This window comes from Leucopleurus acutus, assembly GCF_964270905.1.
Source record: "Leucopleurus acutus genome assembly, chromosome: 11".
NCBI lineage: Eukaryota > Metazoa > Chordata > Mammalia > Artiodactyla > Delphinidae > Leucopleurus > Leucopleurus acutus.
This window is the reverse complement of record NC_139152.1, coordinates 52951047-52967053: the sequence shown is the minus strand read 5'-3', so window position 1 is coordinate 52967053 and position 16007 is coordinate 52951047. Positions and strand designations below refer to the sequence as shown.

General features: G+C 39.3%; 1 protein-coding gene across 1 annotated transcript in view; it reads right to left on the bottom strand.

Moving 5' to 3' along the window:
- Positions 1–16007, bottom strand: part of MSRB3 (methionine sulfoxide reductase B3) — a gene marked incomplete at its 5' end in the record, with an annotated part of 162809 nt that overhangs the window by 2681 nt on the left and 144121 nt on the right. The window contains 1 exon segment of the mRNA XM_082849687.1: positions 6881–6978. Within this exon segment, the coding sequence (XP_082705813.1) occupies positions 6881–6978 (98 nt within the window).

Here is a 16007-nt window from a genome sequence, read left to right as displayed (position 1 = left end):
TAGCAGCTTCAACTAGAGGGCACTTCCACGGGAAAAGTGCATTCTTATTTTACTGCCAACATACTGTGTCAGCTTATTAAAGAACTAAAAATGAACCCTGAACTGATTTGATCTGTTGCCTGGAAAATATGAAACAGGCCTAAAAAACAAACCTTGCATTATTTTACCACATTTTATGCAGGTTTAGGTAATATCAAGGCTGACAGCTCAGATTGCTTTCCCTTTCTATAAACAATGGAGACCAAATTTTCAGGCATCAGCAGCTAAGATGCACCAGTAAAAATACACATGCTTACCCAGTGGACACAGGAAAGCACCTACTTCTGCCTGCCAAAAGAGTCAGCGTGCAGGCCAACAGGAACTGGTGCTCTCGGTGACCAGCACGTGTGCACAATTATTGATCTCATGTGCAGCTCCGGCTCTTCAATCACCTGGCATCTGAGAGGTGGCGTTTTCACATAAAAGCCTCAGATAGTGTTTTTGGTTTTTCTTTTTTTTTTAATGAGAGAATACAGCTATCTGGGCAAAAATAAATGATATTGCCTTTATTAATCATCTTGAGCATATTTAGAAAACAGTTCTCTTACTACAAAGATAAAGCATAGCAATGGTATACTTGAAGCCATTTTGTAGTATGTATTTTCCAAATCATTCATTTCCCAAATCATTAAAAAAAAAATCCAAATTAGAGTAATTTAATCTGTTGGACTGAGTTGGTTATCGGCCTGCAGTTTCATTTGAATCAATGAAACAAGTCATTTCAATAAGAAAAACACAGATTCTAGACCCAGGCAACAGAAAAAGGGAGCGAGATGAGGAAGAAGAATTATAGTGGGGAAAAGGCAACAAAGATCATTGGTAAATAAGTATCTGCGTTGGTGATGGGGTAGGGAAACCCTCAGAAATGGTAATGGTCCCCTAAAAACAATAGTGATAGCTTCATCATGCTTGCACAAGGTGTTCTGGAAGATTCACTCCAGGCTCACATAACTGAGGGAGGAGCAAGGTGTTCATTTAGATCTGTGCCACCACATACATGCCCATCCGGTTGCCTGCAAAGTTCTAAGGCCATTTGTCTGAAGGAAGCCTAACCACACAGTACCATTTCTGCTTCCTCCCAGGAGCACCTAGCCTCCCATAAAAGACCAGTACCTGGTTTCTTTTAAAAGTGCACAAGCCCTGAAGGCTCCTCCCTGAGGGGAACACCCATGGAGCCCATTCTTTCCAGCTTCTAACCCTGGTGGAAGGCTACTGTGATGAACGAAAGTTGTCACAGATGCACTGTTTCTTTAGCCACCTGGGAGCTCCGCGTCCCGGCCCCAGCCAGCTGGCAGTGTGCTGGGATCCCTCAGCACACCTGGTTGTAACTGAAACAAACTGGCTGCCCAATGAAGAAATCTCTGAAACCTGCTGTTAATGATTTATTTCAGGGTACGATCTTTGGTGTGCATTTTGAAAGTTGTTTTAAAATGGTTATGTATTTCTTTCTTTTACAGGTAAAATACAAACTATGACTGAATCTTCCAGCTCTTATTCTGAGGAAGCATGAGATAAGCATTGTTCAAAAGAAATAATTTAAATTCCCACGGGAATCCTTTATCACCTAAGCCTCTCAGAAAAACTGGCAACTAAAGAACCTGTAGAGAACCAAGGGAAAGGACCCCCCTCAAAAAAAAGAAAAGTGATTGAGCATCAAATTTAACATAATTCCTTAAAATCTGACTGCAATTCTTAATTGTGTGCATGAGAAACACAAATAGTGCATTCAACACAGTTACATATTTCTGCACTGATATATTTCCAACTGTCCTGGAAGGTTTTCTCCCAGCTATTCCTAGGATGTTTGGGGTTTTATTATTATCATTTTCTCTTAAGTGTTTGATCTACAAGATGAAGCAGTTTCAAAGCAGGGCTTTTACACTTGGGCACATGGGGCAGGATGGGAAGGAGAAAAGAGTTTTAAGAAGGAAAGCAATTTACTTTGCCAGTAGTATCCTGTTTTCTCCCATCGTTATCAAAGACACTTGTGTGTAAGTAGGGCTCTTTTCCTCTGTGCTTGTGATATTAATCTTTTGCCAAGGAAATGATTGTGAAGTCACCAGTTTAGCATTATGATTTTACTGAAAGATCAAGAAAAAGAGGGGCTGTGAGTCTGAAATCCTATTGTAACACATGGGTGTCTTTAATCATCAGCAATATATGAGCTGTCATCTGCAAAAGATTAATAAGGTTTGGGGTTTTACCAAAAACTGCTTAACTCTTATTTTAATTTTATTTATTTATTATTTATTTTGGGCTGCATTGGGTCTTTGTTGCTGCGCGCGGCTTTCTCTAGTTGTGGTGAGCAGGGGCTACTCTTCGTTGCAGTGAGCAGGCTTCTTATTCAGTGGCTTCTCTTGTTGTGGAGCACGGGTTCTAGGCATGCAAGCTTCAGTAGTTGTGGCACACGGGCTCAGTAGTTGTGGCACACGGGCTCTCGTGGGCTCTAGAGCGCAGGCTCAGTAGTTGTGGCACGCGGGCTTAGTTGCTCCGCGGCATGTAGGATCTTCCTGGACCAGGGCTCAAACCAGTGTCCGCTGCACTGGCAGGCGGATTCTTAACCACTCTGCCACCAGGGAAGCCCAAAAACTGCTTAACTCTTGAAAAATACTTTGTATTGGTGGATATTTACCTTTCTGTTGATTTGGCTGACTTAGAACAAATTAATAAGGATCTAAAACAAACTTAAGGGACTCTACCATAGATTCAAGCAGTAATAGCTGCAGTCATAAATAGAGTCCAACTTGGGTAAACTCAGGGTTCTTCCTCAAAGATTATTACAAAAAGTTAAGTGATTTATTGGTCTCCCATTTGCTGCAGATGTAGAATTTTGCTCTAAAGAAGGAAGAATTCCCCAATTATTTCCAGGAGAGACTTACTTCACTGAACTACAGCTTAAACCATGCAAATCTTACCTCTCTGCACTGAATTTAAATTCCTGACAGTGTTGCCTAACAGGCTGGGGTTGGAGGCTTAGGAAGAAGCTGTCAAGCAATTACTCATAGTAGTCAGTGAAAGTGGAATAGAAGCAATATATTTTATCGCTATCTAAAAATGTGAATTAAACGAAATTAAGAAAAATTCTTTATAACTGGAAATTGCTAGGAAATTGCTACAGCCAGGGGGAAGATACATACGCCCACCAAAGTGGAGAGCCACTGCAATGAGAAGCCTGCGCACCACAACGAAGAGTAGCCCCCATTCCCGCAACTAGAGAAAGCCCGAGTGCAGCAACGAAGACCCAACTCAGCCAAAGATAAATTTAAAAAATTTAAAGAAAAAAAAAGGAAGAAGAAGTCACTGGACACATGGAAAAACTACAGTGTAGTATAATGAGGTGGTAGGTACGGCTCCCAATGTGTTTATAATGCTTGCCCAAACGTGAGGCCTAATTCACTGCATGGTGTGATCCACATCACAATGAAGAAGAAGGGGCAGGGGAGGAGGAGAAGGGAGGATGGGGGAGGGGAGAAGGAGAAGGAGAGGAATCCTAAGTACTAAGGCAAAAATTAGAGACCCATACACCAGAAAAAAAAAATCGCCATATTGCCAGGCAAGCAGGTTGAGTCTACTGGTTCCATCCACAGAAGCTCAGTTTATTTGTGTAAGTTGGCAGTAAAAGGGTCTACGTGTTCAGATGCTCCATCTTTACCATAAGAAAGAAGCATTCCACATACCATGTCCAACTGAGAATGTCTCTAAGATACTGAAAACATCTAATGGATTCTTTATAACACAAACCCCTTCCATGCAATGCAGTCCAGAAATAGGACAAACCATGTGAATTCAAAATACAACAAGAATTTTAGAAAGAGGAGAAGCAAACCAGACAATTTTGCCATAGCATGTCACCATCCAAAAGTTTAAAAGAAAAAAAAAAAAAAAAGATGGGAGAAGTTGCATGTAGGAGAAGAGACTTCCTAAACTGAAAGAATAGAAGGTAAAAGTAGATAAACTGATAATGAAAAATAGTGTTAAGGGTGAGAAACTAGGAAATAAGATACAAGTGGTTACTCTAGTACGGAAACCATTAAATCAGTTTTTTCCCTCGAGTCAAGATAAAAAGGATGAATGAGAAAATGGACAAGAGAAAACTAAAGAAAAATGTAATACAAGAGGAAAATAAATGTCTGTGTCAAACACAAATTAGAAGACAAAGAAACTGAAAGGAAAGACACCCAGAACACTTTAGCTTAGTGAGCTCTTAGTGCACTGTGGGGCAGACATGTCCACTCTGTCCACACAGGAAAGAGTCCAGCAAACATATTCTTTGGGGCTGGAACCCAATTATTTTCTACGTGGTACTTACTTCTCAAAGCATGCCTGTTTACACATGCGTTCATGGAACAAATTTCCCTCTCTCTTCTCTTTAAATTTAAGAAAGAAGTGGAACAAATATCCCTCCCTCTTCTCTTTAAATTTAAGAGTTTTATTTAAGAAAGGGTCACTTTCTAATGTGAGAAATAAAAGTGGTGGAAAAAGAAGCTGAAATGGAGTAGGTCAGTCAGTGTTAGTTCTTCACGCAACTGTTAGGAAAGGACCAAAGAATAGTTAACAGTCACCTAGGCCTTTAACCAAAGGGCTGAGAGCTATGCTTGGGTTAGCTTAGTATCTGCTATGAGTGTTGCCTAATTTGGGCACAGTCTGTGGGTTTCATTCCTCTGGTCACTGTAGGACATCTTCCTAATGGTCTTGTCTTGACTCCTACTGGTGTTACCTCAGTGGCTGGCACAGAGAAAGGAGGAAGTATATTCTAACTGTGAATTATAACAATTAGTCACAAAGACATCAGAGTAGGGCCTGAATGAAAGGTATTATCTTATGCCCCACCTTTTCTGTCCCTTTTTTATCTGATTTTCATAGAACTCAATGTTTGAAAGTGGGTTCTGAGTGAAGAGGAAAGTAGCAGTCATATAACAGCCCTTAAGGCAGGTTAAACAAAGAAAGAAAAAAACAACCATTAGCCTTAAGAGAGGTTTACTAAGTACTATGTACCTAAGTTACAAATTACTGTGTACCATCCAACCTCACTTTTTTGTCAAGTATTTTAGATTCCTGGGTAGATATCACAATTTGCTTCTGTGGCAGTTATAACAAAAATCAATAAAAATTCAGTTGAATCCAAAACTGAATTGAATTTAACTGCTGAGGGATCAGAGGATTTGGGTTTGTTTTTTTTTTTTCTTATTTCAATATGACTCTTTGTGGTACATGTATCTATCTATCTATCTATCTATCTATCTATCTATCTATCTATCTACCTACCTACCTCCCCTCTATCTACTTATTTATCCAACTGAGCACCGTAAAGAGCTCTGGAGCTAACTGCCCAAATTCAAGTCTCAGATCAATCTATGAATATCTACACAAGTGTAATTGCACTCCTTGTGCCTCTGTTTTCTCAAGTGTAAAATGAGAGAGAATGACATTATCTAGTCATAAGGTTATTGTGAACATTTACCAGGGGAGTTTTTAAGAATGTTGACGTTCAGGCCTCACCCAAACCAATTAAATTAGAATCCCTGGGGGTGAGACCCAGGATCAAAAAGTACCACCATCTTGCTCAGACTCAGATCTGAGAAGCAAGAGTGAACTGAAAATGTGACTTGGATAAAATATAAAGCCTGCTTTTCAAGGGAGAGAGCGGTCCTCATACTTAGAAGACAGTTAACTTGCCAACCTTATTTTAAAAAAATAAAACAGGAATTCATCAGGTGGTTAGGTTCAAACCAATCTCCTTCCCTACTTGGTAGTAAATATGCTACCTACTCCCTAAAACTCATGTGCCTGATGAAGGGGGTTAACGGTCAGGTGGAAGAATGCTGAGGGAGGCCCACGTGGCAATCCCTTTGCTATCACAGCTGCCTGATTGTGCCCCCTCTACCTCTGATATGTACTGTACAAGAGACAGCCCCCAACAAAACACTCTGTAGTATCAATGACTTCTAGTGCCACAATACTCAGACTTTATATTTCACTCATTTAAAGCAAATTAGGGCAGGACTACCTACTCTAGAATAAAATGTGCAGTTGCCCTAGTTCTAGAGAACTAGAAGAGACTATCTAATGTGCAGCTGCTCTAGAACTAGAAGGTTCTGGCTATGTCTCTGGGCTTAAGCACAAAACCCCCAAAAGTTCAAATTTCTTGATTGGGATGACAGATTAACTATATTTTTGCCTTCTGCTCAACACACTTGCATTTTCCCCCTTAGATCCAGCACTAATTCAGTCAGAGCAGGGTGGAAGGAACTAACTAGAACATCCTTGTAAATGAGGATAGGCCTATTCCTAGGAGAAGTAGAGAAGGAATTACCTTATCACACATTCCCTCTCTGCTCCCATACAGCCCACCACTGAACTTCCTCTTCCTTCTGCCGCTCTCCAACCTCCCTCCTCACATCCACCCAAGGAGAGCTGTTTCTGGGGTCTTTGTTGACCGTGTTGGGATCATTACCATTAGAGGTATTATAACTGAACAATGAGTGCACAGAACTGCAGGGAGAGGGGGATTATGTGAACAGATTATGTGAGGCCATGTGATGAAATCTTCACATGCCCTAAGAATGACACATTCCCCACTGTATTAAGTCAATTGAAGATGATTTTTCCTACCAATGATTTTGTTTAATAGTGTTGAAGCCAATGACTGACATTTAAGTTGACTTGCTAAACTCCTCAAGACTGAGATGTCATTAGGACTTGATAGAGACTTCATTGTGTTTGTCCCTTTTGTGATGGGTCACTTGGCCTTAGTTGCTATATTTAGTACAACCAGGAGTCTTGAAAGTGCTTGCAATGCAGAGTGAGCATCATTTTGGATTTTCAGGTGGGATTAACTGACCTGAGAGCAGCTGGTTTCCACCCTGTGCATCCCATAGGAAAAGTCATCTGTGAATGTGACTGCATCAGAACTGATCACATCGTGGAATGAAGGCCAACCTGGGACAGAGCAAGCACAAGAACCAAAACAGAGGAGAGAGAGACACATCCTTGGGTTAGAAGGCAATTTTAAAAGAAATACTAAGCATAGAATGGAAATCTTTAGTATATGAATCATGCTTAGCTTTTTCAACCTGAAAAAAAAAAAGGTCGAAGACTCAAGGTTAATATATTTTGCAAGAATGCAACTATTTTTTTTAAGAATAACCTTTTCCTCACATTCAGATTACAGTTGTATTGGGATTTTATGTTTCATGAGACTCTCTTAGACCTTCCAGTAGTTTTTTTAGCGCATCCCTGAACTTATAAAGCTCTCTATCACCATTTCCTCTTCTCTCTCTTATCTTCAGAGTCACTGGGCATGGTCCTGAAGCACTGTGAGTTTTACAGTGTGATGTTTTCCAAAACACAATCCAACTGGTCTGGCTGTTAATTTTTCAACTATTCCATGCTTCTTTAGGAACCATGTTTTTTTAGTACTCAGTTTGGATAGTTAAAATATATTTTTTTAATTCTGTTTTTTCCATCTTAATCTAATTTCTCAGGATAGGGGTTATCTGGAAAGCATAGGTTCTATCTATTGATGGGCAAGAGGCTTGCTTACTTCATAGGAGAGTCACAGAGCAGTGTTCCTCAGGCATATCTGGGTAGCACCTTCTCTCAAATAGCATCTTGTTCCAATTTTCATTTAGTCTAGTGATTTTTTAAATATGCACATGGCTTTAAGAAACCCAGTGGTAAGTAGACCATAAGACTGTACACATGTTTATGGGCATACAGTCAGGTTTTATGTTCAGTACTTATGGGCATGTTTTTACATGTTTCCAGAAAATATGTCTGGAGTTGAAGCCTGTATCCTCAAAATGATGAAAGAGGTGCAATGTTGCTGAATTGCTTGTGCAATTTTTTTCCTTTTTCAGAAGCCAAATTTTTCCTATAGAAAGGAGGAAGCCCTTTAAAAACTGAGTGCCTTGTGTTAATACACCTTTTGAAAGAAAACAGAATGCAAATTTCCACAATATGATTTCCAGTTTCAAACAAAACAAATTAGCTCAGGCCAAGTTTTTACACTAAACTCCCCCAAGCTCCCCTTCCCCCCCTTATGCAACAACATAGCTTTGGTAGTGCTAGATTAACACCCAGAGTTTAAACACTTTCCAATTCTTTGATTTGACTTCGAGATTGCTACAAATCACCAGGAAAACCTTAACTCTGTCTATATAAGATAATATTCCACAAAACTTAATTATGCTAAGAAGCATCAGTATCCTTAAGAAAACTTGTTTCTCCCCATTTTCTAAATTCCAAAGAGAATCTGAATATAGTCTGGCTTATAGTATTTGGTTTTTAATGATTACTTGACACATTGAGGTGCTCTTCTTTGTTCAATGACAGAAGTACCCATTGATAAAGAGAAATTTAGTGGTGATGCTTCAAGACATTGAAAAATAATTTATCCATGAAAAGAAAGAGAACATTCTGTTTCTGTTTTTGTTTTTTAAAGCTCCCATGTCTTAACTCATTTGACTACAGTTTATAGCAACTAATATTATGACGGGACATATTTGATTCAGTAGTAAACAGGTAAAGAGTTAGGAGTTTTTGTTTTTATTTACCCTAAAGCTATCTCCCTCCCTCCACCACATCCACATTTTCCTATTTCTAGAATTTAAAATAGGTACGGAGAAATATATGTGTATTTCCCATGCTACCTCTGCATCTTAGGTATACTTACCTTGTTCTATTCATCACAGTAGATTTGTGATTTGGTTTCATGCTTTCTCCCTGCTTAGCTGGTGAACATTTTGAAAGCACTGACCTGAGTATACTCACAGCCTACCATGGTGTACAGCACAAAGGCACAGCTGAAATGTTTATTAAACGGATTTTCCACTAACCTTAAATAAGAAAGTGGGATGAATAATTACAGTACACCACAGAGTCCCATAGAAGAAGGAAAGAATATAATCATACTCCCTCTTTACAAGACCAGATTAAGGAATATCAATGCTACTTTCTCACCGGACTTTCCGTTTTGGCTCATTTACTATAATTAAGCCTCTCTATGTAGGTGAAATGACCTTATTATTTATTTGAGGTAGTAAAAACACATTGACGATCATCTAGGTCACTCACTTTACCGGGTTTTTGGGGGAGAGGGATGGGGGAGCAGAAGGACAAGTTACTTGCCAATGTTACTCAGGCAGGAAGTGGCAGAGCCAAAAATAGAATCTGAGTATTCTGACTTAGTCTAGGGCTCTCTTCTTATGTTCCACTTTTTTCCTCAGTGAAAGGCTGAGAGGTCAATCATTTGAACACTCTGGCAGGAAGGAAGCTGAAGGTTTTAAGAAATATGTTTACGGCCAGTTTGGATTAGTTGATAGATACACTGTTGCACTTAAGAGCTTCTAGGTGGAAACCGATAATGAATGTACCCGACAATACCTATTCTCTCACTTTCTAAAGACCAAACTGTTCAAAGGAAAGTCCAAGAGTAATGATATAAATCATGTAATGTAGCTTGGGATATAGATAAGTTTTTTATTCATTTATCTAAAACAGCCAGGAAGACTTAGAAGCACACCCTTAGGCAATAATATTGAGAAAACTGTCAATTCTATTTGGGATTTCTTAATTCTAATTCTTTCCTAATAATTGTGAATCACTGCCTACTAAAGATATTGGGGAGGGAAAGGAACTGCTTTCAAATGAGCTATGAAACCATACAGCTATACATTTTGCATCCATGAATTAAATATTTATAAAATTTTCCAGAAGACCACATTCAAGAGTTGAGCAGGGTGATGTGGGGTGACATGGAGTAAAGGTTCTCAAAAGATTTCAATGTTGATGAGAAAACTGTTTTGACACTTGAATAGTTTACTTGTTGTTTACCATGGTGCTATTTAAACACTAGAAGAGGGCTTCCTTGGTGGCGCAGTGGTTGAGAGTCCGCCTGCCGATGCAGGGGACACGGGTTCGTGCCCCGGTCCGGGAAGATCCCACATGTCGCGGAGCGGCTGGGCCCGTAAGCCATGGCCGCTGAGCCTGCGTCTCCGGAGCCTGCGCTCCGCAACGGGAGAGGCCACAACAGTGAGAGGCCCGCGTATCGCAAAAAAAAAAAGCACTGGAAGAGACACCAAACATCCCAAAATTCATAGTGTCCCTTTGCACTGTAGAAGGAATACAGTTTTCAAGATGGAATATTGGATATGTCACCCACGTCTGAATTTGTGGGAGATTGACAAGGAGAGCCATGTTGAAGTCTATAACCTCCTGTATGGAACGCATTTCAAAAGAGAATCACGGTCAACTTCATCAATAAGGTTAACAAAGGAGAATGTTGAGTTCTTTTGCTACATCTCTCAGAAAAAGAGAAGCTCTATAGAAAGAGAATCCAACGGAAAGGTAAGTCCTATTGACAAACTAAGAAGGACCTTTACCCAAGAATAAATTGTCTTATGACAGAGAAGCCACAGTGATGACAGCACTTTGAGAGCGGAATTCCCTCATCATGTGAAAGTATTTAAAGGAGGAACTCTTCACTGCTGTAAAAATCCTCAAAGGAAACCCTGCCCCCACTCCTAATAATAAGGAAAGTGCTTCAAAGGGTGATAGGCAAAGACTTGAAGCAATCTGGGTCTTGTTGAGAAAATTATCTTGAGCAAAGTGCGGGGGAGGGGATGTGTTTTTGTCAGTTTTGACATTAAAGAAAGATCATCCATCCTCCTTTCTCTAGGATTTCCCTTTTGGTCTTCTCATCTAACAAAACAGTATTTGTTTTGGATGTATTCCATACACTTTTTAAAAGAAAAGTCATGTGAAAACCTGTATAAACAGCGTTGACTCACCCTACCCCCAGTACATCCCTTGGCTTCTATTTGAAAAGGCTGGATATGGGCTGATTATCACTTTATTTCCAAGAACATAAACTGTACCTTTTAGATTTTAGTCTATTATTATCAAGAATATCTTATAGTCTATGTTTTTGTTATTTCACATGCAGAACTATAACAACACAAACTAGAGAAGATGACACAACGTACAAGAAAGCAAGTAAATTACTATCTAATTAAAACATTTAATTCTAATATTAGCAGAGTTCTCTAGAAAATGTTATCTTTCTCAATGCTTTTTTGTCTCCTTTTTCCAAAAACTCCCCTCAACTCTGGAGGGTGGCTGTTAAAGAATATTTCTGATTTTAAGAGCTTAGTTTAAGAGCTTAGCTTAGTTTAAAAACAAATAAAATATTATCTTTTTTTCAACCAGAACTTGAAATCTGAATCTAATACTTCTTGATACTATTACGATCCCCTTGGCACCACTGGACAATATTCTATTTAGGGACCTTGGCTACAACTACTACATAAACATAGTGATATATAATTTATCTTTTTTTTTTTTTTTTTTTGCATTACACGGGCCTCTCACTGTTGTGGCCTCTCCCGCTGCGGAGCACAGGCTCCGGGCGTGCAGGCTCCGCAGCCATGGCTCACGGGCCCAGCCGCTCCGCGGCATGTGGGATCTTCCCAGACCAGGGCACGAACCCGCATCCCCTGCATCGGCAGGCAGACTCTCAACCACTGCGCCACCAGGGAAGCCCTAATTTATCTATTTTAATACTAAGTTTCTCTTTTTTCTATTAATTTAAAGGCACACAATTGAAGAACCATTTTTACGGGTTAATACATCTTGTCTCTGCTTTAAATTTTAAACTCATTTTTTCACCTTATAAAGATGGAAGGAGTAGATGAGTTATTGTGTAGATAGACTGTAATATTGGCTTGTTACATATAGTTTTCTTTGCCACATTTCCTTGACTTTCAGGTAAGCAATGAATGAGTTTATTTGTTTATTGCACACCTGATTTCGATAAGAGTTTTGTATTTTTAGCTCTTAGGCTTGGATTAGTCATCGCATATATATATGCAGAAATATGATCTGAACTAAACTTTTAACAACTCTTAAATTTGAAAAAAATATAATTGTGTGAGAGTTTATTTACTCAGACCAGTTTTTGTATACATTGTATTAAACCATCAAATGTATTTGAATGCTTGACAATGGAGAAATAGGCTTCCAGTATCGTCTGGAAGTGTTATAATGATTATAACTCTTACTGAGATCATGAACCTAAAATTAGAGAACCTTAAGAATCCTAGGAGTTGGAAGGGAAGGTAGAAATCATCTGGCCTGAGGTAAAGTCCCCCTTCAACATCTCTGGCACAAAATCATCTGTGATCTGCTTGAATATGTCCAAACAGAAGCAAACTCACTAATTCACAAGAAGGCTATTCCATTTTTGAAGAGTTCAAATTGTTAGAAATCTGTCTCCCTCTAATTTTTGCCCTTTGGACTTACCCTCTAAAAATGATATGGGATAAATTTAAAGTATCTTTCAAAAAAATAACTGATATTCAATAAACACGTTCTCCTCTCTAAGAATTCTCATCTTTAAACAGCAAATAACTATAGGTACTACACCTAATGCCGACAAGTTGGAATACGACAGTTCTGCTTCAATTTTATCCAACCATCAGGCCAAATGAATCTGCAGACATAACTTGGTATATGTGGTATATGCTGGTATAATGTGAAGCAAATCTGAACATAAGAGTAAGAGATTAACAGTAGATCCTTGGTGCTTGCTACCACCTATACTAGAATGGATTTTTTTAGATTGCAGTAGAAGGAATTATTCCTTCTCACTCATAATGTAGCTTAATAAAGCTGCTCTGAGTCTACTTGAACCCAGAATTTTATAGTGACACAGCTCTCCAAAAGTAGCGTTGTGTTCATAAATTTAAAATGTTCCACTCCAACTGCCTCTTGAGAAAAACTTTCTCAGCTCTCTATACCAGGCTTTTCCTCCTTCCTCTCAAAAATCTTCAAAACAAGTTGTTAAAACTAACAACAGATTATAAACAAGTTGAAGCCAATTCCATCTGTACCACGTCTAGAAAAAGTGGCCCTCATTCCCTTACTCTTAATTTAACAAGGACTGCTATACAGCTTCCCCTTCCCCTACACCCTCCCTCAAGCCCCAGATAAAAATACCCCCAGTAAATTGGCTACATGACCCATCAGTAAAACATAGCAGAAACTACGCATGACCAAGAATTCATTTAATTGAAATGTAATTACAAATATTTTGTTGTCTTCAAATGCAAAATAAGTTTGAGCACAACAAATGCCACCTGGGCTTGAGTGATGGTTTAATAATGATGATACATGTTTGAGCATGGTTTTGGTGAGACAAGCTGGAGACTTACACATCTATAATTTTGTGTGGATAGAAATTCTCACAGCTCTATAATTCTAGGACCATACATCAAAATTTGTAGCTTTTAGTTTCTCTGAAGCCAGAATATGTTAACCTCACTGACCGATATTTACTTTATTAGCTATCTCAAGCCAAATAATAAAACTCTCTGTGAAGACCCCCTGCTAACAAGAATTGTTTGAAGCTTAGAGCTCTGATTCTTGCCCAGTTATTCACTTCAGTTGACACTTCAAGTATAACTTTTATCTCATTTTTAAAAGGATGATTCTCTATTCCCCCTCAAAGACCCAAAAGTTTAAGTAATAACCAAATACATGCATGTAGTAGAAAATCAAACAGTGCAAGATGACTCAGTGAAATGTTCCCTTTCAATTCTCCCCACCGTGTAGACAACCATTTTTAATAGTTTTCCATTTATTTCTAAAAAATATGCATATGCTGCTATCTCTTGATTCCTTCATTTAAATCTGTGCTGTCCAATACAGTAGCTACCAGCCACATGTCACAATTTAAATTTAAATTAATTAAAATTAAATAAAATTTAAATTTCAGTGTCTTAGTCACACTCACCACAGTCCAAGTTCTCAACAGTTACATGTAGTTAATAGGGACGATATTGGACAACACAGATAACAGATGTAGAATATTTCCACCATTATTTTCCCCAGATATAAAACATTTCCACCATTGGATAGTACTGTTTATAAACTATAAAATGATTCTTTCTTGTGAATGATGAAGATTTATACTTACACTGTCTCCCCTCCCTTCCCCTTTCCAATTTTTGAATAGTAATATTCTTTTAAAACCTTGCTTGGTAACATCTGCCTCTTGAACTAGAATGTAAATTCAGTAAGAGCAGGGAGTTTGTTTTGTTCATCACTGTATTGCCAATCATTTAAAATAGTGCCTTCGGGGGGCTAACGACAGACTCTGGGAGGGCTCACGCCAAGGAGCACTTCCCAGGACTTCTGCTGCCAGTGTCCTTGTCCCCACCGTGAGCCACAACCACCCCCCGTCTCTGCAGGAGACCCCCCCAACACCAGCAGGAGGAGCCATTAATGAATTAATGTACCAAGTGAATCTCAGATATGTGGAGTGAAAAATATCTGTACTGACGCCCTCCGGCGACCTACACACAGAGGCGGGGCCAAATCCAAAGCTGGGCCCTGGGAGCTGTGCGAACAAAGAAGAGAAAGGGAAATCTCTCCCAGCAGCCTCAGAAGCAGCGGATTAAAGCTCCACAATCAACTTGATGTACCCTGCATCTGTGGAATACCTGAATAGACAACGAATCATCCCAAATTGAGGAGGTGGACTTTGAGAGCAAGATTTATTATTTTTTCCCCTTTTCCTCTTTTTGTGAGTGTGCATGTGTATGCTTCTGTGTGAGATTTTGTCTGTATAGCTTTGCTTCCACCATCTGTCCTAGGGTTCTATCCATCCGTTTCCTTTGTTTTGTTTTCTTTCTTAAAAAAACTTTTTTTCTTAATAATTATTTTTTATTTTAATAACTTTATTTTATTTTATCTTACTTTATTTTATTTTATCTTCCCTTTCTTTCTTTCTTTCCTTCCTTCCTTCCCTCCTTCCTTCCTTCCTTCCTTCCTCCCTCCCTCCTTCCCTTCCTCCCCTCCCTCCCTCCCTCCCTCCATTCTTTCTTTCTATCTCACTCTCTCTCTCTCTTTCTTTCTTTCTTTCTTTCTTTTTACTTTTTCTCCCTTTTATTCTGAGCCGTGTGGATGAAAGGCTCTTGGTGCTGCAGCCAGGAGTCAGTGCTGTACCTCTGAGGTGGGAGAGCCAACTTCAGGACACTGGACCTCCCAGCTCCACATAATATCAAACGGCGAAAATCTCCCAGAGATCTCCATCTCAACACCAGCACCCAGCTTCACTCAACGACCAGCAAGCTACAGTGCTGGACACCCTATGCCAAACAACTAGCAAGAAAGGAACACAACCCCACCCATTAGCACAGAGGCTGCCCAAAATCATAATAAGTCCACAGACACCCCAAAACACACCACCAGACATGGACCTGCCCACCAGAAAGACAAGATCCAGCCTCATCCACCAGAACACAGGCACTAGTCCCCTCCACCAGGAAGCCTACACAACCCACTGAACCAACCTTAGCTACTGGGGACAGACACCAAAAACAACGGGAACTACGAACATGCAGCCTGTGAAAAGAAGACCCCAAACACAGTAACATAAGCAAAATGAGAAGACAGAAAAACACACAGCAGATGAAGGAGCAAGATAAAAACCCACCAGACCTAACAAATGAAGAGGAAATAGGCAGTCTACCTGAAAAAGAATTCAGAAAAATGATAGTACAGATGATCCAAAATCTTGGAAATAGAAGAGACAAAATGCAAGAAACATTTAACAAGGACCTAGAAGAACTAAAGATGAAACAGACAATGATGAACAACACAATAAATGAAATTAAAAATACTCTAGATGGGATCAATAGCACCATAACTGAGGCAGAAGAACGGATAAGTGACCTGGAAGATAAAATAGTGGAAATAACTACTGCAGAGCAGAATAAAGAAAAAAGAATGAAAAGAACTGAGGACAGTCTCAGAGACTTCTGGGACAACATTAAACGCACCAACATTCAAATTATAGGGGTTCCAGAAGAAGAAGAGAAAAAGAAAAAGACTGAGAAAATATTTGAAGAGATTATAGTTGAAAACTTCCCTCATATGGGAAAGGAAATAGTTAATCAAGTCCAGGA